Source organism: Gossypium hirsutum, chromosome D05 (assembly GCF_007990345.1).
Source record: "Gossypium hirsutum isolate 1008001.06 chromosome D05, Gossypium_hirsutum_v2.1, whole genome shotgun sequence".
Lineage (NCBI taxonomy): Eukaryota > Viridiplantae > Streptophyta > Magnoliopsida > Malvales > Malvaceae > Gossypium > Gossypium hirsutum.
In genome coordinates this window covers 66,245,042-66,263,500 of record NC_053441.1, presented here as the reverse complement: position 1 = coordinate 66,263,500, position 18,459 = coordinate 66,245,042, and the positions used below count along the sequence as shown (strand labels likewise).

At 33.0% G+C, this 18,459-nt stretch overlaps 2 protein-coding genes across 6 annotated transcripts; both read right to left on the bottom strand.

The window, feature by feature from the left end:
• Positions 1–3,661: 3,661 nt before the first annotated feature.
• On the bottom strand, positions 3,662–7,791 carry LOC107903404 (vacuolar cation/proton exchanger 5). 4 transcript variants are annotated; one of them, XM_016829436.2, is made up of 12 exons: positions 7,475–7,791; positions 6,982–7,074; positions 6,600–6,860; positions 6,450–6,517; positions 6,129–6,354; positions 5,829–6,041; positions 5,563–5,712; positions 5,230–5,346; positions 5,107–5,160; positions 4,228–4,344; positions 4,034–4,130; positions 3,662–3,945 (listed from the first exon to the last, which is right to left on the bottom strand). In XM_016829436.2, the coding sequence occupies exons 2-12, from the start codon at positions 7,021–7,023 to the stop codon at positions 3,920–3,922; spliced, it is 1,371 nt and encodes a 456-aa protein (XP_016684925.2). In that variant the 5' UTR covers positions 7,024–7,074; positions 7,475–7,791; the 3' UTR covers positions 3,662–3,919. The 4 variants fall into 4 exon arrangements, with proteins under 4 accessions (XP_016684925.2, XP_016684927.2, XP_040948518.1 ...); XM_016829438.2 differs by having other exon boundaries at positions 6,600–6,863; positions 7,475–7,775; XM_041092584.1 differs by having other exon boundaries at positions 6,600–6,863; positions 6,982–7,023; positions 7,475–7,775.
• Positions 7,792–13,825: 6,034 nt separating this feature from the next.
• On the bottom strand, positions 13,826–17,893 carry LOC107903405 (probable galactinol--sucrose galactosyltransferase 1). Of its 2 annotated transcripts, none has more exons than XM_016829442.2 (11): positions 17,397–17,893; positions 16,952–17,214; positions 16,486–16,576; positions 16,275–16,323; positions 16,060–16,151; positions 15,872–15,979; positions 15,257–15,799; positions 15,038–15,179; positions 14,761–14,963; positions 14,573–14,688; positions 13,826–14,388 (listed from the first exon to the last, which is right to left on the bottom strand). In XM_016829442.2, exons 1-11 carry the CDS (start codon positions 17,591–17,593, stop codon positions 14,009–14,011), a joined length of 2,184 nt encoding a protein of 727 aa, XP_016684931.1. In that variant the 5' UTR covers positions 17,594–17,893; the 3' UTR covers positions 13,826–14,008. The 2 variants fall into 2 exon arrangements, with proteins under 2 accessions (XP_016684931.1, XP_016684930.1); XM_016829441.2 differs by having other exon boundaries at positions 14,474–14,688; positions 17,397–17,888.
• Positions 17,894–18,459: the final 566 nt, after the last annotated feature.

The window sequence follows — 18,459 nt, the reverse complement described above, 5'->3', positions numbered from 1 at the left end:
TGTCGGATACTTACCAAGTCTAAGCAATGCTTGAACTTGGAAATTGGGAGGCTTTTTGTCATCATATCGGCTGGATTGTTTTCTGTGTCGATTTGAGAATTTGAACATCTCCTTGAGCGATCACCTCTTGAAAAAAGTGGTATCGAATATCTATGTGCTTTGTTCTTTCGTGATGCATCTAATATTTAGTGAGATGTATGAAACTTTGACTATTGCAATATACAATAGTCTTGTTGTTTTTATCAACCAACCCCCCAAATAGACCTCTCAACCAAATGACCTCTTTCATAGCCTCTATGATGGTCATATATTCCGCCTCTATAATTGATAATATCACAGTGGCCTGTAAGGTGTCTTTTCAGCTAATAGTGCAATTGCTAAAAGCGAACAAATAACCAATGAGAGATCTTCTTTTTTCTAAGTCTCCCTCATAATTAGAGTCTACATAGTCGACTAGATCATTTGAACATCTTTCGAATTCCAAACAAGTATTGGATATCCCCCTCAAATATCTAAGAATCGACTTAACAGTTTGTCAATGTAATTACTCTGGTTTGGCCATTTATCTACTTACTACACTAACTGCATGTGAAATATTAAGATGAGTGCAAAACATTGCATACATTAGACTTCTGACTGCACTAGAATAAGGAATCGAGGATATGTACCTTTCTTTATCTTCGATTTGTGGTGATTCTGAAGCCGAAAGTCTGAAGTGTGCAGCTAAAGGAATACTAACTGGTTTAGAATCTTGCATACCAAACCACTCGATAATTCTTTCGATGTATTTCTGTTTTGACAAAAATAGTTTCCCAGAGTGTCTATCTCTCAAAATTTTCATCCCTAAAATTTTCTTAGCTACAGCAAGATACTTCATCTCGAATTTAGAGTTAAGCATAGTTTTAAGTCGGTTTATTTCTGATGGAGGATGACTGCAATTAATATATCATCAACATAAAGGAAAAAATAAATAAATGATCTATCATCTAATCGTTGTAGATACACATAATTGTCGTACTTACTCCAAACGAAACCAATACTTAACATGAAAGAATTGAACTTCTTGTACCATTGCCGAGGAGACTGCTTTAGGCCATACAAAGATTTTTGTAGAATGTATACATGATCTTCCTTGCCTTCGATCCTAAATCCTTCAGGTTGCTGTATGTAAATGTCTTTCTAAGTCGCAATGAAAGAATGCAGTTTTCACATCTAACCGCTCTAATTCGAGATTGTGTAATGCAACAAGAGCTAACAGCGTCCGAATGGACATATGCTTCACAACAGAAGAGTACACATCATGTAAATCAACTCCCTCCACTTGATTGTAGCCCTTTTCGACCAACCTCGCCTTATATTTCATGTCACCTTGACCCAATCCTTTATTCTTTTTGAACACCCACTTGCAACCAACTATTTTCTTTTCGATGGGTGGTTTAACAAATTGTCAAGTCTCGTTCTTATTAAGAGATTCCATCTCCTCTTCCATAGCAACGAGCCACTTGTTAGAATCAGAAGTCTGAACTACCTCTGAATAATTCAAAGGATCAGCTGAATCAATGCTCTTCGCAACACTTAGAGCATATGCCACTAGATTTCCTTCACAATATTTTTGTGGTAGTTTGATCTCCTGGCTTTTTTTGTCTCAGGCTAACTTATAATCTTAAAGTTGAGATGTAGGGGTCTCTGATTGGGATGGGGTAGCTTCAGAAACCTTCTGTTGCATCAAAATGACGTCAGTTTCATGATTTGTACGTGTCATCGTGACATGACGATTCTCCTCGTTGGGACGTCACCCCTGTTCGTCATGATATTGCGACATCGTGCTTCATGATGCCATGATGTCACCTTACTGATTCTTGGAAAAAGTAATGGATGCTACTAACATTAATCTAAATTCTGGTAGAAATCAACGAAAGGGGAACATTTCGATATGGGAAAGAAAATAATTAATAGCACAAAGAAGGAAATAGGGTGTAAGAATAAGAGAGAAAAAGAGGAAAAAGAAGAGAAAAACTAATTCTATTAGAACTTGCAAAGGTGTAATGAAAGAGGGCTGAATGCAATTAAGATTAGATTATATACTAGGGTTTTTAAACCCTAGGGGCGATAATGGCAATTTACCCAAAGCCTTGTCGAAATTTGGAAAAATGAATAATAGGGGTGCGGCTCGAAACTAGGCTCTCTAAAAAGGATAACTAACACTTAACCATCAAGCTTAAGACTCATTTCTTGTTTAATCATTTCAATTAACCCTATTTATTTCGGGATGTGACAAGGCGAGCACGACAAAATCGAGTTGAGAGATTTTCAGAGTGTCCCCAAAGATTCTAAAAGTCCAAAGAAAGGATTGGATCCTTGTAAAACTGCATAAAATATTCCATAAGCTCTAGACCTCTTTATCTATGTATAGTATTTAACAAGCTAGTTGGCTTGCCTATATAAGGAAAGACTCCCCTCCCTCATTTGTACAAGCTAGTGCTAGCTTTGAGAGTTAATAAGAATACTTCTACATGCTAGTTTTGACAATTAAGAAGAATACTTTCACATTCTCCCAATATTCTCTTGTGCTATCTAAGTTCCCTTTTCATTTATTGTCAAGGTTAAAGGTGCCAAAGCCTCCCTCAAGCAAGGATCGAAGTCTAATTGTCAAGGTTGAGGAGTCAAACCCTCTTCTGAGCGAGAAGCGAAGGCTAACCTAAGATCGAAATCTAAGGCAAAGTCTTGGCCCATAATACATCGCACGAGTAAAAGAACTAGTATACATATATTTGAAAGTCGTGCTTTAATATATATAAACCATGATTATTTAAAAAATTTATTTTAAAATTTTAATTATATCTTTATAACGTGTTTCAATATATATAGATCATTATTAAATAAATATTTAAAAATAAAATTTTAAATTTTAAATATGGAATAATATATATATCAAAATATTAAATATATTTTGAAGTTAAATATTTTGAAAAGTTATTTTAGTCGATTACTTGTACTCATCTTATAGTTGACCCTTATATAATATATATATAACAGTGTCAACTTTTCAAGCTTGAGCTAAAAGACATGATTTAATCCGATTTAATTTAAAAAATTCAAAAACTCAAATTCAAAAAAAAAAAATTCAATACATTTACCACTCAACATATTTTTATAATTGTAACATTTATACTTATTATAAAACACTTGACCGTGTTAGTGTTGAGTTGGTGTTATACGTTAACCAAGTATCAACTCAATTGAGAAAAGATGAGAATACCGTTGCAAAGTAAATTGTATCAATACTTATTATAAAGATAAGTACTTGATTAAGTTAGTATCACAAACTGAACACGAGCTCAATTGATAAAAGATGAAAATAGCCTAACTTTAAAAATATATATATTTTATCAAATTATATAGATAAATATATGTACCAAATGAAATCCACACCACCAAAACTTGTACTTAAATTTGTTTTACAAACATTAATCTAATTGTTCAATCAAAATACTGAACCCTACCATTAATAACATGCTATGCTAAGAATCCATGAGGGGTAAATATAAATAACAGAATGTTTTTTTTTATATGTTTCATTTATAGCAATTATATTTGAATTTATTTATCTAAATTTACTCCCAAATATGTGTTCTTCACGTTATCACCAAACCTGTAATCATATCCACACAATAATTTGTGAATCTTGATTAGTCACAAAAATCAAAAGTATTAATAATACATAGTTTTAATCCTAAATAAAAAGATTGAGCACTTAAATTTAGCTCTGGAAAAAAAAATGGAATATCTCTGCCTGTCAACAGTTCTATTTACACCATGTGGGACAAACTTGTTTCAAATCACCACGGGTTCTTGCTTCTTGCCTCTTGCATCTTTCAAAGGCTCCGAATTCCATGTCTCGATTCAACTGTGTCATTCATCACGTTCCCGGTTGCTTACTTTGATCTGTAACATCAAACCAATTACATTACCAACCATTTACGAGAAAACTGAACCAAATGAGACATTCGAAGAAAGGAACGGATGAACTGACCATCTGTAGGAGGATCTTCATGTACGAAGAAACTCGCAGCGACTATCAGATAGCAAAGTATAAGCATTAGTCCTTTGAAGTAGTTAGACGTCCCTTCCTGCGTTAAAAATAATGGAAAACCAAGTCAACTTCAGTTCTGGATAATAATAACAATTACTTGAACTCAAGGATGAAGTTCTCGATATACAACCAACCTGCAGAAAAAAGGCTACGACTATAACGGTAATGAACAGAGTTGCTGTCTCGAAAAGTTGGAAGTTTAAGTCCATTTCTTGCCCCATCATCCACCCAATAACCACACAAAAAGGTATCTGTAGATTTAAAAAGAATACAAAGTTAGAAGACCAAGGCAAAAAAGAAGCAGCATATTAGTAATACGAATACATAAAACCTAGTTTCAGCTCCGAAGTTCAAGTAAAAATTCTCCAGGTCTTTAACACTGTTTATGCTTTACACATCATCACATGTAATGTAAAAAGAGTGGAGAAATGTGATAAAGTACCATAAAGGCCCTTGTACTAGAAGTTAGATTGCATTTTGCCCCCTCCACTAAAAAAATAAACAAATTAGTCCTTGTATGTTAGATCAAAGAGCAACTAGTTCTTCTGTTAAAAATTTCATTCATTTCTACTATTAAAAACTGGTCATTGTACGTCAGCATGATGCACACGTACGTCAACATGATGCACAAATCGCACGCCATGTGTAACTGTCTAGTTATTCTATCAACCACACTAGTTTTTAACAATAGAAGTGAATGAAAGTTTTAACAAAGAGGACTAGTTTGTTCTTTGATCTAATGTACAGGAACTACTTTGCCCAATTTTAGAGTAAATGGGGAACAATATAATTTGACTCTCAATACAAGGGCATCCATGGTACTTTTACAGGAGAAATGCTAAAAAATTGGCAAAATTAGCCACCTCTAACTAAGAGACACATATTAATTCATTACTTTGTGCCATGGCAATCGAAGAATAAAACCAAAAGTAAAACCGCCCAACATTCGGAAGTATATGACATAATGGAGTAACATCAATAGAAAACGGGTGCATCCAATGCACAAAACCTACCCCAAACATAGAAATCTGAGTTGATGACCCTATGGCCACTCCCAAGGATATGTCCTGCAGATAAATTCATTGATTAACAAAATGTAAAAGAATTTCTGAAATGGAAATCAGAGAATCACTTACGAGCTTATCTTTCATGGCAAACATGATAGCGCTTGCATGCTCAGCAGCATTCCCAATTATAGGGAGCAATATAACACTAATAAAAGCAATCGGCACATCCCACGCATCAGATGCCCCCTAAGAGAAGAACAAAAGGCAAATCAATGTTAAAACCCTACTAAGTGCTAACTAATATCCTTGCTGATAACACGAGACAGTGTGGACCCCTAAAGTAGGTGCCAAATGGACCAAATCTAAGAAAAATCCGTTCTCTCTTTTAGAACCATCCTACCAACCATATTGCTCCTAAACATGACATAAAGAAGATGCATATGATCAAAAACCAAATGTTACCTCAATGGTATCCACCAAATAGTCCGACAGGATAGAGATCCAAACCGTCATGATTAAGAGCCAAATTATTGATTCCCATTTGGAGATCTCTGGAGCTTCATCTTCATCATCATCATTGTTATCTAAGTTCTCCCCATTCTGGTTTACTTCCTGATGTTACACCATTTGCCACAACACTAAGCATTCTACACAAAATACTCGGAAACAAAATAACAAGGCAAGTACCTATTATATTCGAAAGATACTAATAAATAATGGTAACCAACCTCGCCAAGGGGGACATAGAGATCTGTTTGACTTTTCAACTGGAAAACAAGATAGGCGGCATAAGCTAAAAGCATAACACAACTACTAAATCTTGAAAGAGCCAACTCTGATTTCCCAACATGCCGTTCAGTGTGTGTGTAATGGAGGACTGCTGGAAAGAGTAGGCCCATGACTGCCATCAGCAGCAGTCCGGAATTGACAACAGCTGTCGCCTGAATGTAAGTTTACTTCAGTTTAGAGAGATTTGAATACAGGAAAATAGCAGAAATAGAAATCGAACAACATAGTAATACTTTTACCTTGCTAAAGACCTGCTCCTTTCCATGATATACAAGCCCACCACAAAAGAACGCACATCCAAGAACAAGCAGCATGTTTGACAAAATCGAGCCCAACAATGACAACTGAACAACTCGTTTCATTCCACTTTTCAGTGCATAAATTGAAATAATCAGTTCAGTTGCATTCCCAAATGTAGCATTTAGAAGACCACCAACTGTAGGTCCAGTGAAAAAAGCCAACTGCCTAAATTCGATCAAATGAAAAGGTAATGTTAGGAGCCAATATAACAACTGCTAGCATCAAAATACTAAATTTCAATGAAGAACATGAATCCTTACTCGGTAGCATAACCCAAACGCTCAGCCAAAGGTGTTATACCGAGTAAGCTTAGAAAGAAGACCCACCCCTGCAATCCACCTCACCATTTAAACAACTTATGTTGGGAAGAAAACCAAGCAAAAAAAAAGGACATCAAAGCTAAAACTCACATTACTATCAGTCATTTTATGAACCAGGATTGCTAGAGGACCAAAAGGCATGAGCAAGTTAAGCTTATTCGAGAAAACTACGGTCTTTATGCTTTTATAAACACCATTCCTTGTCATTTTATTGCCATTGAAAGGCAAACTACCAGAAACTGAAATATGTTGATTTGGATCAACAGATTGTGTCTTTTGAGCATCCATTTCAGAGGGAAAGAGGCACTCGTCATCGAGATCTTCCATTGTCCTATCATCTAGTGGTCCCATCTGCTACAATTAGCATTAAAATGTTAGGAATGCAAGCTCTAGATACACTTAGCAACTCCAAATGCATATTCATCAACCAAAAGAAGGGTATACATTGAAATAAATATCAATAATAACGTACTTCAAGGTGGGATTGGACTCCGACTTGCACTTTGTAATCCATCTTCACGCATCAAAAGAGTAAAATCATATGCTTGGTTAATTCCTCAAGGTCCTAATTAACATAAAGCAAAATTCAAAATTTGTGCAAGAGGGAAAAAAAATAACATTAGCAAGCATGCTTAAACACACAAAACAATTGCCACAAAGCAATAGAATCCCAAATCAAGATCCCATCTTCCAAGTTTTTACTTTTTACCCCCCTACTATCAATTTCATATTACAAATAAAACCAAACTGAAGATCTTCATTACCAAGCCTAATAAGCATCTAATTGGAACCTACAACATCAAAATAACCCCAGAAAACAGTAAGAGGGTTCAACCCCAGAAAAGAGAACGAGTGCAAAATTTGCATAAAATATCAACGTCGATGCTATAGAAAAACAATCCCAAAACATAAAACAAAAGAAAAAAAAAGGACCAAATATGAATGGATCTGAAAAAAGAACAAACCTTTATTGCAAGTCGATGGAAAACCTGAAATGGGTATGAATCAAAAACCCCAGAAAATTAAATAAAATACTTTTCTTTACCGAAGAAAAAAAAAGAATTTTTTTTCTTTGGTAAGAAATAGAAGAAGGAATAAAAATGCAAAATAGTAAAATTGAGAGCGTTGGTGAGGGTAGGGGTGGGGATCATATATGTAGAATAGTAAGCTCTGATTCTCCGTTTTCTTCGTGTAATTTGAACTGCTTGTCTTTGTCGTCTTTATTGTTATTTTTTTCAACTTTTTTTCATAGATTTGAGGCTTGAAAACTAATCAAAGTTTTATTTTTAATATAGAAAAAAAAATAAAGTATGAAGTGTTTTGAAGGTTGAGATTTTTAGGTAAAAACACCTCTTCAATCCCTTTTAATTTCGATATTAAGTAATTTGGTTCCTCTCAAAAAAATTGAAGCCATTTAATCCTTATAAATTTCAAAAGTGAGCAACTAATGACAATTGTCACAGCGTTGTCAATTGTACATAATTTTGATTGATGTATATTATATATAAATGTTGTTGGTTAAATTTGTTAAATCAAGGCTAAAATAGTAGAATATGTGAATATTGTGGGTTAATGTGTTAAATTAAAACCAAATTGACAAAATATGTAAACTTTGAGGTATACCAATAAAATGTATATACAATTGACTAAAAACATTAATGTTGTGATTGATAACTTTTGAAATTATCAAGGATTAAATTGCTCTGATTTTTCTGAGATAGACCAATTTACTTAATATCAAAATTGAGATGAACTAGAGGCTTCTTTTTACTGCATTTATTTAAGGGATTAATTTCATCAAACATCCCCATTTTTTTCTGATTTTAAAACGACCCCAAACTTCAAAGTCAATCTTCAAAGTATCAATATTTTATCAATGGCGTAATGTGAATCATATTTTTTTTAAATGCGAATCAAATTATAAACACATATATATTTACACTTGAAGAGCTTCAATCTAACATCGAACTATTTTTGAGGATAGAACATGTGCATCTACACATGAAGAGTTTGAATCTAACGTGTGTATCTACGTCTATTGGTGGAATTAACCCAATAGAAATGATTAAATATCATTATATGTTCTGATCATATCTATTTTTTTTATACAATACCTAAACTATCTATAACCCGTAAATAGGAGGATAAAACGTTCCAACTTACGTCCTCCTGCATTAGTAACAATATTCATATCAATTAAGCTATGACTCAATCGGGATTAACGTTGATTATTACTATTAAAATAAAGGAAGAAAAATGATAGATTAAGACAAGAAAGGTGAGAATCCATGTGTTATGCCGGATGATTGGACCTTTCTGTTTTTTATTTATTTTATAATAAGTAGAAGTATTATTTAATTTAATATATTATTATAATAATAAATAAATAAAATAGCGGGAGATCCATAGATTTGCCCACTTTGATTGGCTTTGCTAAGCTTCCTCGAAGTTTCACCAAATTTATTTGATTTCAGAGATTCAGATCCATTGGCTTCGTGGAAGCCACCCTTTTACACATTAATTAATGATTTGTTATTAGGTCTAATTCTGCCTCAAGTCTCTCCATTCTTTAATTTTTTTAAATTTGATCCATCCAAATGTCTGATTTAAAAATTAAAGTTCAATTTCATTAAATTTGAATATTTGTTATCAATTAGAATTTAATTTTTAAATCGGAACTTTGAATATGAGAATGCCACATATTCAAATTTAATGGAGGTTCATTAACAAGGGCGAACCCAAAAAATTCTTTGGGGGCTAAAAATTAAGTTTTAAATTTTGATAAGAGTCAAAATATAATTTCATCGTTGTATTAGTTAATATCTTTATAATTTTTTAAAGGGTTAAATTAAAATCTTGTCATTTTTAGGAGGCCAAAGTGTAATTCCACGGTGTTACTAAGTAGACTTTAATTTTTTCAGTCAAACAAGTAGAGTAAATAAATTCATGAAACTAAATTTGTAAAAGTTTGAAAAGTACAAGGATTGGAGGCATAATTAAACCTTATTATTTAAAGAAAGCTTTGGTCTCCTTTTATGATATTTTAACATTTTCTAAAAAATAATATGTATATATTAGGTAATGGGGCACCCACAAAAGTGGGTGTAAGAAAAAGAAATTGTATTAAAATGTATTTAAAAATAAATGATAGTTTGATCATAAGAGCATCATTGGAGGAGAACCCCTTATTTAAGAAAATTTATATTTCTTTTTAAAAAAAAATAGTAGTTTTCTTCTGTTTTAAAGATTGAGTCTTAACTTGATTGGTATGGTATTATTGTCAATGCAAGATGATATGGGTTCGAGTGCGTTAAAGCGCATTACCCTCCTATTTATGGGTTGGAGAGGGGTTATGGTAGTTCTAGTTATTGTGCAAAAAAATAGTAGATATAGTTAGAATCTATAATTATATTATTTAAAAAAAAAGATAGTAATAGTTTTAGTTGGATTGGTAAGATTTTGTTTGAATATTTTTAATTTTTAATTTGTTTGTGCTGTAATAATTTGATATCATTTTTTTAGAAATCTTTAAAATCGATTGTATTATAACAGTTCAATTCTACTGATTCAACATATGTATTTGTGTTTGTACTTTGATTATACCATTAATATAAACTTAATATATATATAATGGTAATTTTTTTTAGTTTTTTTTAAGTGGTAGTTTTCTTAGGAAATTTTTATATAATTATTTCAAGGAAGTTGTATTTGAATATCTTAGCTAATAAATTTAAATGATGAAATCAACCTTATATTATTTAATAATTTATAAAAATGATTTTTTAGTATTTTTTTAATTTGTGACATTGATTCATGATACTAACTCATTCAGGATTTTATATTAATAACTAGAAATTGCAACACACGTGTATTCATTTGCAAACCATCTATTTAGAACATGGGTATGCATTTAAAAATAATATATAATAAATAATGAAACACAATATTTGAAATTAATAATAACGCATATGTAATTTGTATGAAATTAAAATTAAAAAATAGTTTAAATCGTGAGTAAAATAAATTTTAAATAGGTAAATACATTGGATAGAGAAAGTTTGGAACTAATAATAATAACACGTATGTAATACATATGAAATTAAAATAATAAAATAGTTTAAATTGTGAGTAAAATAAAATTTAAATATGTAAAAATATCATATGAAGAATATTAAATGCACTCTCATTATTTTATCATGGGGTGAAATAATTTGTATAATAAATTGGAATGCATAAAAATATTAAAATAACGTTTTGGTTAAAATGGTAAATAAAATATTTTATAAATGTTGAGGCATGGGTTTAAATCTCAACACTTACAACTTTTAATTATTTTTAAATAGAAAAAGTATAAAAGTATCATCGTAATAATATAATTTATTTAAAATATATAAGATCATTTTAGTAATTTTCTTGACTAAGTTGATGTCGAGTTGATATGTGAACTCGGTTAAACACTTAAATAATAGTACAGATACACTAAGTAGATAATTAAAATTTTTTTTAATTCACTCAATAATAATTATTGTTTTAGTGGTAAAAAATTTGTTTATAAATTTATTTAACGCATTCTCAATCATTGGATATGAAAAGACAAAAACGTCATCAAAATAATAATATTTATTTAATAGAAAGGCTATATTAGGTCTTTTTTTTTTCAACTCAATTGGTATACAAATAAATGATTGAAAGAAATATATTTGAACTTATTAGCAAGTACTTATAGCTTTAATTAATAAAATCTTAATTTTACCTTCTTAGCAAGTATTTATAGCTTTAATTAATAAAATACATTCATGATGCTTGCTTTAGTCCATTTTTGGTTGAGAGAATGTGGTTTTCTCTGCATGGGAATCACCTAAAAATTAATTTATGATTTTTTGAATTATTAATTAATTAATTAATTAAAGTTCGAAAATAGAAATAAATTAATTGATTATAATTAATCTGTTGAATGTAGAAATATTTAATAGGTTTTCTCATAAATTAATTGGTCATAAATTAATTTATGATGTTTATTTTGGGAAATAGAAAACAACTATTGGATTAAATTAAATTATTAAGTACTAGATTAAAAGTTCAAGAAGTACTTATAATTGAACCTGGTACGGAAGAGGCCCAAAAGCCTCTCATGATGATGCATGAGAGGACAAACCCTAATTTATTAAACTAGGGTTGCTACCCCCCTAAACTTGGGATTTAAATTTTCTATTGAAATAGACTTCTACAATTCAACAAGAGTTTCTTTCTACTCTCTATAAATAGATGATACTAGTAGGGCTAAATAGACAACTTTGAGATATTGTTATTCTGCTAAAAAATAGTGATAATTTATTTTCAAAGTATAAATTTAATTTTTCGGAATAACAGTTCTATCGGTTTCTATTAAAGAGAGATTTATTTTTCCACTAAAAGTAAAGTAAATAATTTATGGTTCTGTGTTTGATTCGAATTTGTTCAAGCCCATACTCGAAGTAGTTTGTGGTACAAAAATAGTGGGGAAGGTCGTTCAGTTGAAAGCCAGGAATGACAAGGATCTGTATAGCCGAAAAACACAGGTGCAATTTTGGTAAAGGGTTTATTATTATAAATATCACAAATTGGCTTAATTTTTAAAATTTTAATTTTTCATTATGCAAGAAAACTGTTTTTAAATCGAATTTTTTCCAACAGAGAGTGCTTCTTGGATTATTATGTAATAGTCACGACATTTCTCATGGTGATAATTGTATGTATGGTCCTTAGACTTAAGATCACCATTGTTCCAACATCGTGAGTCGTATGCTTTGACACAGTCAAACGTCTTCTGTAAATGATTGCATTATAAAAACTAATGTTGGGTATGTGACAATCTATATAGTGGGATGTGAGTGATAAAGATAGAATTTGTCCCTCCTACATAATGGGAGCAATATCTCAAGCCTCTTTATCGATTGAGACTAGAAATGCAAGATGATACTCAAATGAGTTGATATGAATTTATTTTAGTTTACTCAAGAAATCAAGAAACAAGATATTGGGCTATATAAGTGTGACTGTTTCATAACTTATGTCCAATCTAAATATCAATGGCAAAGGGATATATTATATGATGACATTATCACAGAAAGGTTATGTCGAATCACGATTTTTTGTAATTTGGGTTGCAGTGATGCATTATTAGGTGTCACTCACTGTTTGTAACATTAAAAATGTTCTAAGATTACTGTCAACACTGTAGGATCCTACAAGGTCACGCCCTATAGTTGAAGCAATCAGAATCTAAAGAATGTTGAAACTATATACGAACTAAATTAATAATAGCAATGTTCTTATGAATAATTTAATTTAACAAAGTTAAATAGTAAACGCGAAATACACACATAGTGGATATAGTAAAAATAATATATGAATCGAATTTTCATTCCCATATGATTATTTCATTACAGTCCTATTTTATTTGAGTAAATTAAACTTACTGTAAAAGCACCCCACAACATCCACCTCTGCATAGGTTGAGGGTTTGCATAAACAAAAGTGCACAGAAACCCTCGATGCCCATTTCCAAGAGTACTCTGTTAATGGACAAACTGTGGATGATGATGGAGAATAGTCCCCTGCACATTCTCTTTCCAAAGAATCCAGACGTCACCTACAAAGCCATTAACCTCAATTCTATGCGAAAATTTAAAACCCAACATCTTAAAAACTGTTGTAGAGTTAAAAAACTTCACCTCGATAATAATGATAAAATATGAAGTGGGAAAGTCGGCAGGCCTTTTGGCTTTTTCTTTCTAGGCATTGTTATAATTGTCCTTGCTTGCTTGTACCAAAAAGGAAGGCCTGCCCTTGCCAATTCCCCTACATATACAGACTAAAGTGGTAGTTGAAAGCAGGCCTCTCCAAATTCATTTATACAAAGTCTAGTCCTCCATCAACAAGGACCATAAGAAAAAAAAAATCTAAAAGGCTGTCTATGCAATAAATGAACAAAACTTGCTCTATACAGTCACACCCTGTAATGCTTCAACATATTCTTGAGCTGCCTGCTGTAGGAAGAAATCATATGTGAGGTCAACAATATTCAACTCATTACAATTGAGTTTTCTTCAAAACAGCTTGGAATATTATGGGAATGCTGAATAAATGCTTCTTGACACACACACACACACACACACACACACACACACACACACACACACACACACACACACACACACACACATATACATATTCATTTTGAAGAGATGATCAGCAAAAAGTATGCCTATTCCTCCTTTACAAGAGCTTTCTGTCAAAGATTGATGTATTGTAGTGTCAATATTTGATAAAAAAAAGAAAAGAAAAAGTCATTTCAATATAAAAAGGTTGTTTTACACCAGGTTCACTATTTAATCCATACACATTTCATTCTTGAAATGAAGTCAGCTCATAGGGAAATTCTCATTCGGAAATGGTTCGAACTGTAGGAAATCATCGACAAACAAGGGCTGAAAACGGAATAAAACTTTCGAATCTCCTTATAGCTCAATGACAATATTCCAGAGGTACTGCTCTTCCTCTGGGACTTTTAGTGCAAAAGTAACCAAACCGGATTCGCCTTCATATTCGAACTCCACTTCCTCCGAATCAACTGTTATCCTTTGCGGTTTAGTTGATGAATATGCTCCAAATGGACCGCAGCCTCGAACTTTCATGATAACAGTTGCAACAGGATTCTCAGTTTCATATTTCAATCCCTTGATAGCCCCTCCTGAATTGAACATCTTGGTTAGGCCTATAGGAGCAAATTTAGACCCACTAGACAATGCCATAACGGGAACAATGGTAAAAACTTCGTATTCCCGGGGCTTTAACGTAATCGACATAAACGCATTTCTTGGGAGATAAGTAACCTCACCTGCAGTTGTCATCAGTGAAGTTCATTACAAGAAATTTTAGCACATATAAGATTGTGAATATAAGAGCTTTTCATAACATATCACCAAGATGTGAATATAAGATACTATCTCCAATCCAACCATCCTCAGCTACTTGAAACAGATACTCAACATCACTAGCTCTTATAATGCTTGTGATAGTACCAGGTTGTTCATCATGGTTAACCATCTTTTTCGTAACCTCACACCAACCAGCTCCTTGGCAATTGAATACCCCGATAACTCCGGTAAAATCATTTAGATTCCATATTTTCAAAAGACTGCAAAACCAAAGTGTGTATAAGTAAATCAAGGTGGAGTTTGACAGCAAGTTAGTCTACATTATATGTAACCTTTTGCCATCTCTGACTGGATCAGAAAATAAGCAATCTCTAGTTGGTCTTCCTGGATATTTCGCCCTCAAAACCGAACTGTCGGGAAGTACAAGCTTCTTCAACAGGTTGAAATCATGTTGTCCAGGTTTGTCGCTGACATATATTGCACATCCTCCTACAGCACGAGCAGCTCCGTGGTATTCAGCCATTGGATGTAAGCTCTAGCATGAGAATTAATGAATTTAGTTTCAATTTAGCTTCCAAAAACATTGAGAATCATAACTTGTTAGATTACATGAAACATGTCCCAATCTGGTTGCATAAACTCCCCAATAAAAATGGTATTATAAGCGACCGATGCAATATGAATCGTATGAGAAGCTTGATCTCTAGGGAAGAAATCATCTGAAGCTCTCATAACAGCTGTGCTCTTTGCACTGCATGAACAAATCGTTGTTAAGTCATGAAAATCCATAAAGGTCCCTGCTATTGTAGAACTGGACTAGATTGCTACCTATATAAAGTATCAGTGTTGTGACTCATACAAGCAATAATTGCATTGTCATGGAAATTGCTAGATATTGAAGCCTCTAATGCCTGATGGTATTTTCTAGTGAGTTTTACTCTTCCACCATGGCCAGCTCCAAGAGTTTCAAGAATGCTTTGAACATCAACTTTAACACCATCAATACCAGCAGATGCCAAATATGAATGAAGATCATTATAGAACTCAAAAGCTTTCTCTGGTTTCACTAAACCAACACCATTGATAGTAATGGACTGCAAAACATCGGAATAATCATTTGACCGAACCCCTGGTGATGAAACAGGATATACTAACTTTGGTTCATAGTGTTCCATTTCAGTAATTCCAGGTTTAACTCCTCCCCAGTATCCTGTTATTGCATGCCATGCATAAACATATTTCAAAGCGTATCTATCTTTCATTTCACTAATAACATAGCCAAGTCCCATTGCTGGATCATCTGCTCTGTGACCTTTGCCATTTTTCTGAAATTTATGATTCTCTTTGATATGTATTAACCTGTTAGCAAAGCTAGAAACAAGAAAAGAGACCAAATAGTTAGAATTTATTGAGAAATGAAGAAAAACCAAATATGGTACTTACTTTGCTGTACAATCAGATCTATATTCGATGCCGGTTGGATCCATACCGACGGTTTGCCATCCATCATCGATGATGACAAACTTAGGAGGAGTTCCACCTTTCTCCAAGCTGCAAAAAAGGAATAGCTAGTTACAACTTATAACCATATGATTTTTATAAAGTGTTGCTTAAAAAGAAGAGTCAAAAACCTCTCTAATCCTTGCTTCAGGCCCTCAGCAGAGACATTAGTATAAAAAGCATCCCATGTACACCAGCCAAACCAGTTCAAAATATCTGGCATCTGAACCATGATGCATTGAAAACAAACAAGAACCATTAACAAAAAGTCTTGGGAGCAGCACACACACACATATATATATGTATATAGTCATGAAAGGTGTAATGTTAGAAAGAAAGAAAGCACCTTCTTTTTCTCTCGGTGAGAAAAGGTTTGCAGATGTTTCTCCACAGTCCTGTGTTTAATTTGTGATACAACGTGATCAATCATCATGTTAAAATTTACATTTGTAGAAGACTGTAAAAACTTACTTCACTGAGTTGGTCAATCTTGTTTCTAAAGCGATACAACTTTTTCTAAAGGGAATTTACATTTGTAGAAGACTGTAAAAACTTACTTCACTGAGTTGGTGATAACATCATAAGGGTCTGATCCAGCTGCTACAAAAACCAAATGACTGCCTTTAAATTGATCAACATCAGGATCTCCTGCAAATTACCAACAATCCTAAAAAGTTTATAAACAGGACCAAATTCGGTGAAGGTACCACAGAGGCCCTAGTACTAGGAATCGGATTGCATTTTGTACCTTTTACTCAAAACTGGGCAAATTAGTCCATGTACGTTAGATCAAAGCCATGTGTATCTCATTTTGACATACAAGACCAGTTTTTAGTAGTAGAAATAGATGAAATTTTTAACAGAAGGACTAGTTTGGCCTTAATCTAATGTACAAGGACTAATTTGCCCACTTTTTGAGTAAAAGGGGGCAAAATGCAGTCTGATTCCTAGTACAAGGGCCTCCATTGTACTTTTACCAACCAAATTCAGATTATGTCAAATCTAAGTTGATGCATTTCTTACCGCTTTCCAAGCAGATCTCAATCTCATTTTGTTCATTCCCTTGAAGAACAGCCCTGAAATCACCTTCAAGTATTGGCAAAAAAACTGCATACACTGCTGAATTATGTTGATCTTCAGCTTTATCTCCATCTTCAATATGAGTTCCATCACTTACTTCAACAACTAAGAATTGGGTTTCAAAGGGGATATCTTTTCCACATGTTCCCATCCATTGAGTCATCCACCAGAAATTATGTCTAAAAACACACATGAACCTCAATTCCCTGCCAATGAGATCCAAAACTCTATCTTATGGTCAAAATCATCTAAAAATTAAATTGAAATATTTGATCACCAACCTAGGAGTTCTAGTCTTATTTCTACACTGCATATATAGGCAGATTCCATGAGTAAGGAACTAAAAAAGAAAAGTAAAGCATTTAAAGAGCTATGAAGATGAACATACTGAAGCTTTCCTATAGGAAAAACTCTTCTGCTTCCCTTATGGTCTGATTTAACTCCAATGAAAGCTCCATTGATCACTGCATCCCCAGGGCCTGATGTTGGTGTTATCACTACATTTTCATGAACATCATGCAACACACAGTTCCCAAACACAGTCAACCTCCCATCACTCAAAGATATCCCAGCCCCAACAGTCATATTTTGCTTCTTATAGCTACAAAGTGCAGAATTCAAGAATAGAAGCCCCCCACTGCTCAATAGTAGTAAGACTCTCAAGTCAACACTCAACAACACAACCCAAAGGAAATAAAAATAAATATACAATGGCCAACGAAAGCACAATTATGAGTTTTATTTTGTCAGGATATAATAATTGCCAAAAAGCAAAGCAAGCATCTCCTTGATTCTACACAGGCATTTACACAAACATCATATAAAAATTTAGAAAACATTAAATATATCCATATTGGTTATATTTACATCGATTGCAGTAATTTTCTTTACTGTTTCTCGTTGCTTCCTTAGCTACTACTACTAGCTATGATGTGGAAGAATGGAGGCCTTAATAAATATAGAGAATATAAGGGAAAAATAAAAGAAAAAAGAAGACAAAAACATAAAATCAATGTTCATGCATATAGACAAAGACAAATGTATAGTGGGCCTTAACTCAAATATAGTAATAATATGGTTTTCAGTTTCCAGCAGCAACCAACTAAAACACAAAAATAAGGATTAGATTACATTTTTACAGCGAAAAGAAGCTGCAGTGTATAACCCTTAGCAGGAAAGGTGCACATATGCATGGCTATGTTACCTTTAGAGGGTCATATTCTCTTACCGATGTCTGTCGGACACCGATATTTGAAGAAAAATAAAGAGTCAGAGTTGCATGGCACCATTCAACGTCCATCCCATACCTCAAGGCTTTTAAGTCCAGGTTATGCATGAGAAAGAAGTGCCATATTTTAATTTCAATTTAGAGAAGTTATTAGGTGTGACCAGGCAGGCATGGATGCAGATGCAACAGCAGAAAATGCCATTATGTGGGAAGTTAAGCCAAT

Bases quoted from the DNA above. Each gene is read 5' to 3' on its own strand.
- LOC107903404 (XM_016829438.2), bottom strand. From the start codon at position 7,023: ATGGATTACAAAGTGCAAGTCGGAGTCCAATCCCACCTTGAA. The intron at 6,518-6,599 runs GTGAGTTTTAGC...GGTGGATTGCAG, and splicing joins ATAAAATGACTGATAGTAAT to GGGTGGGTCTTCTTTCTAAG. The intron at 3,946-4,033 runs GTCAGTTCATCC...TTGATGTTACAG, and splicing joins TGAAGATCCTCCTACAGATG to ATCAAAGTAAGCAACCGGGA.
- LOC107903405 (XM_016829441.2), bottom strand. From the start codon at position 17,593: ATGACTGTTGGGGCTGGGATATCTTTGAGTGATGGGAGGTTGACTGTG. The intron at 17,215-17,396 runs GTATGTTCATCT...TCTCATTGGCAG, and splicing joins TTTCCTATAGGAAAGCTTCA to GGAATTGAGGTTCATGTGTG. The intron at 16,577-16,951 runs GTAAGAAATGCA...GGTAATTTGCAG, and splicing joins TGAGATCTGCTTGGAAAGCG to GAGATCCTGATGTTGATCAA.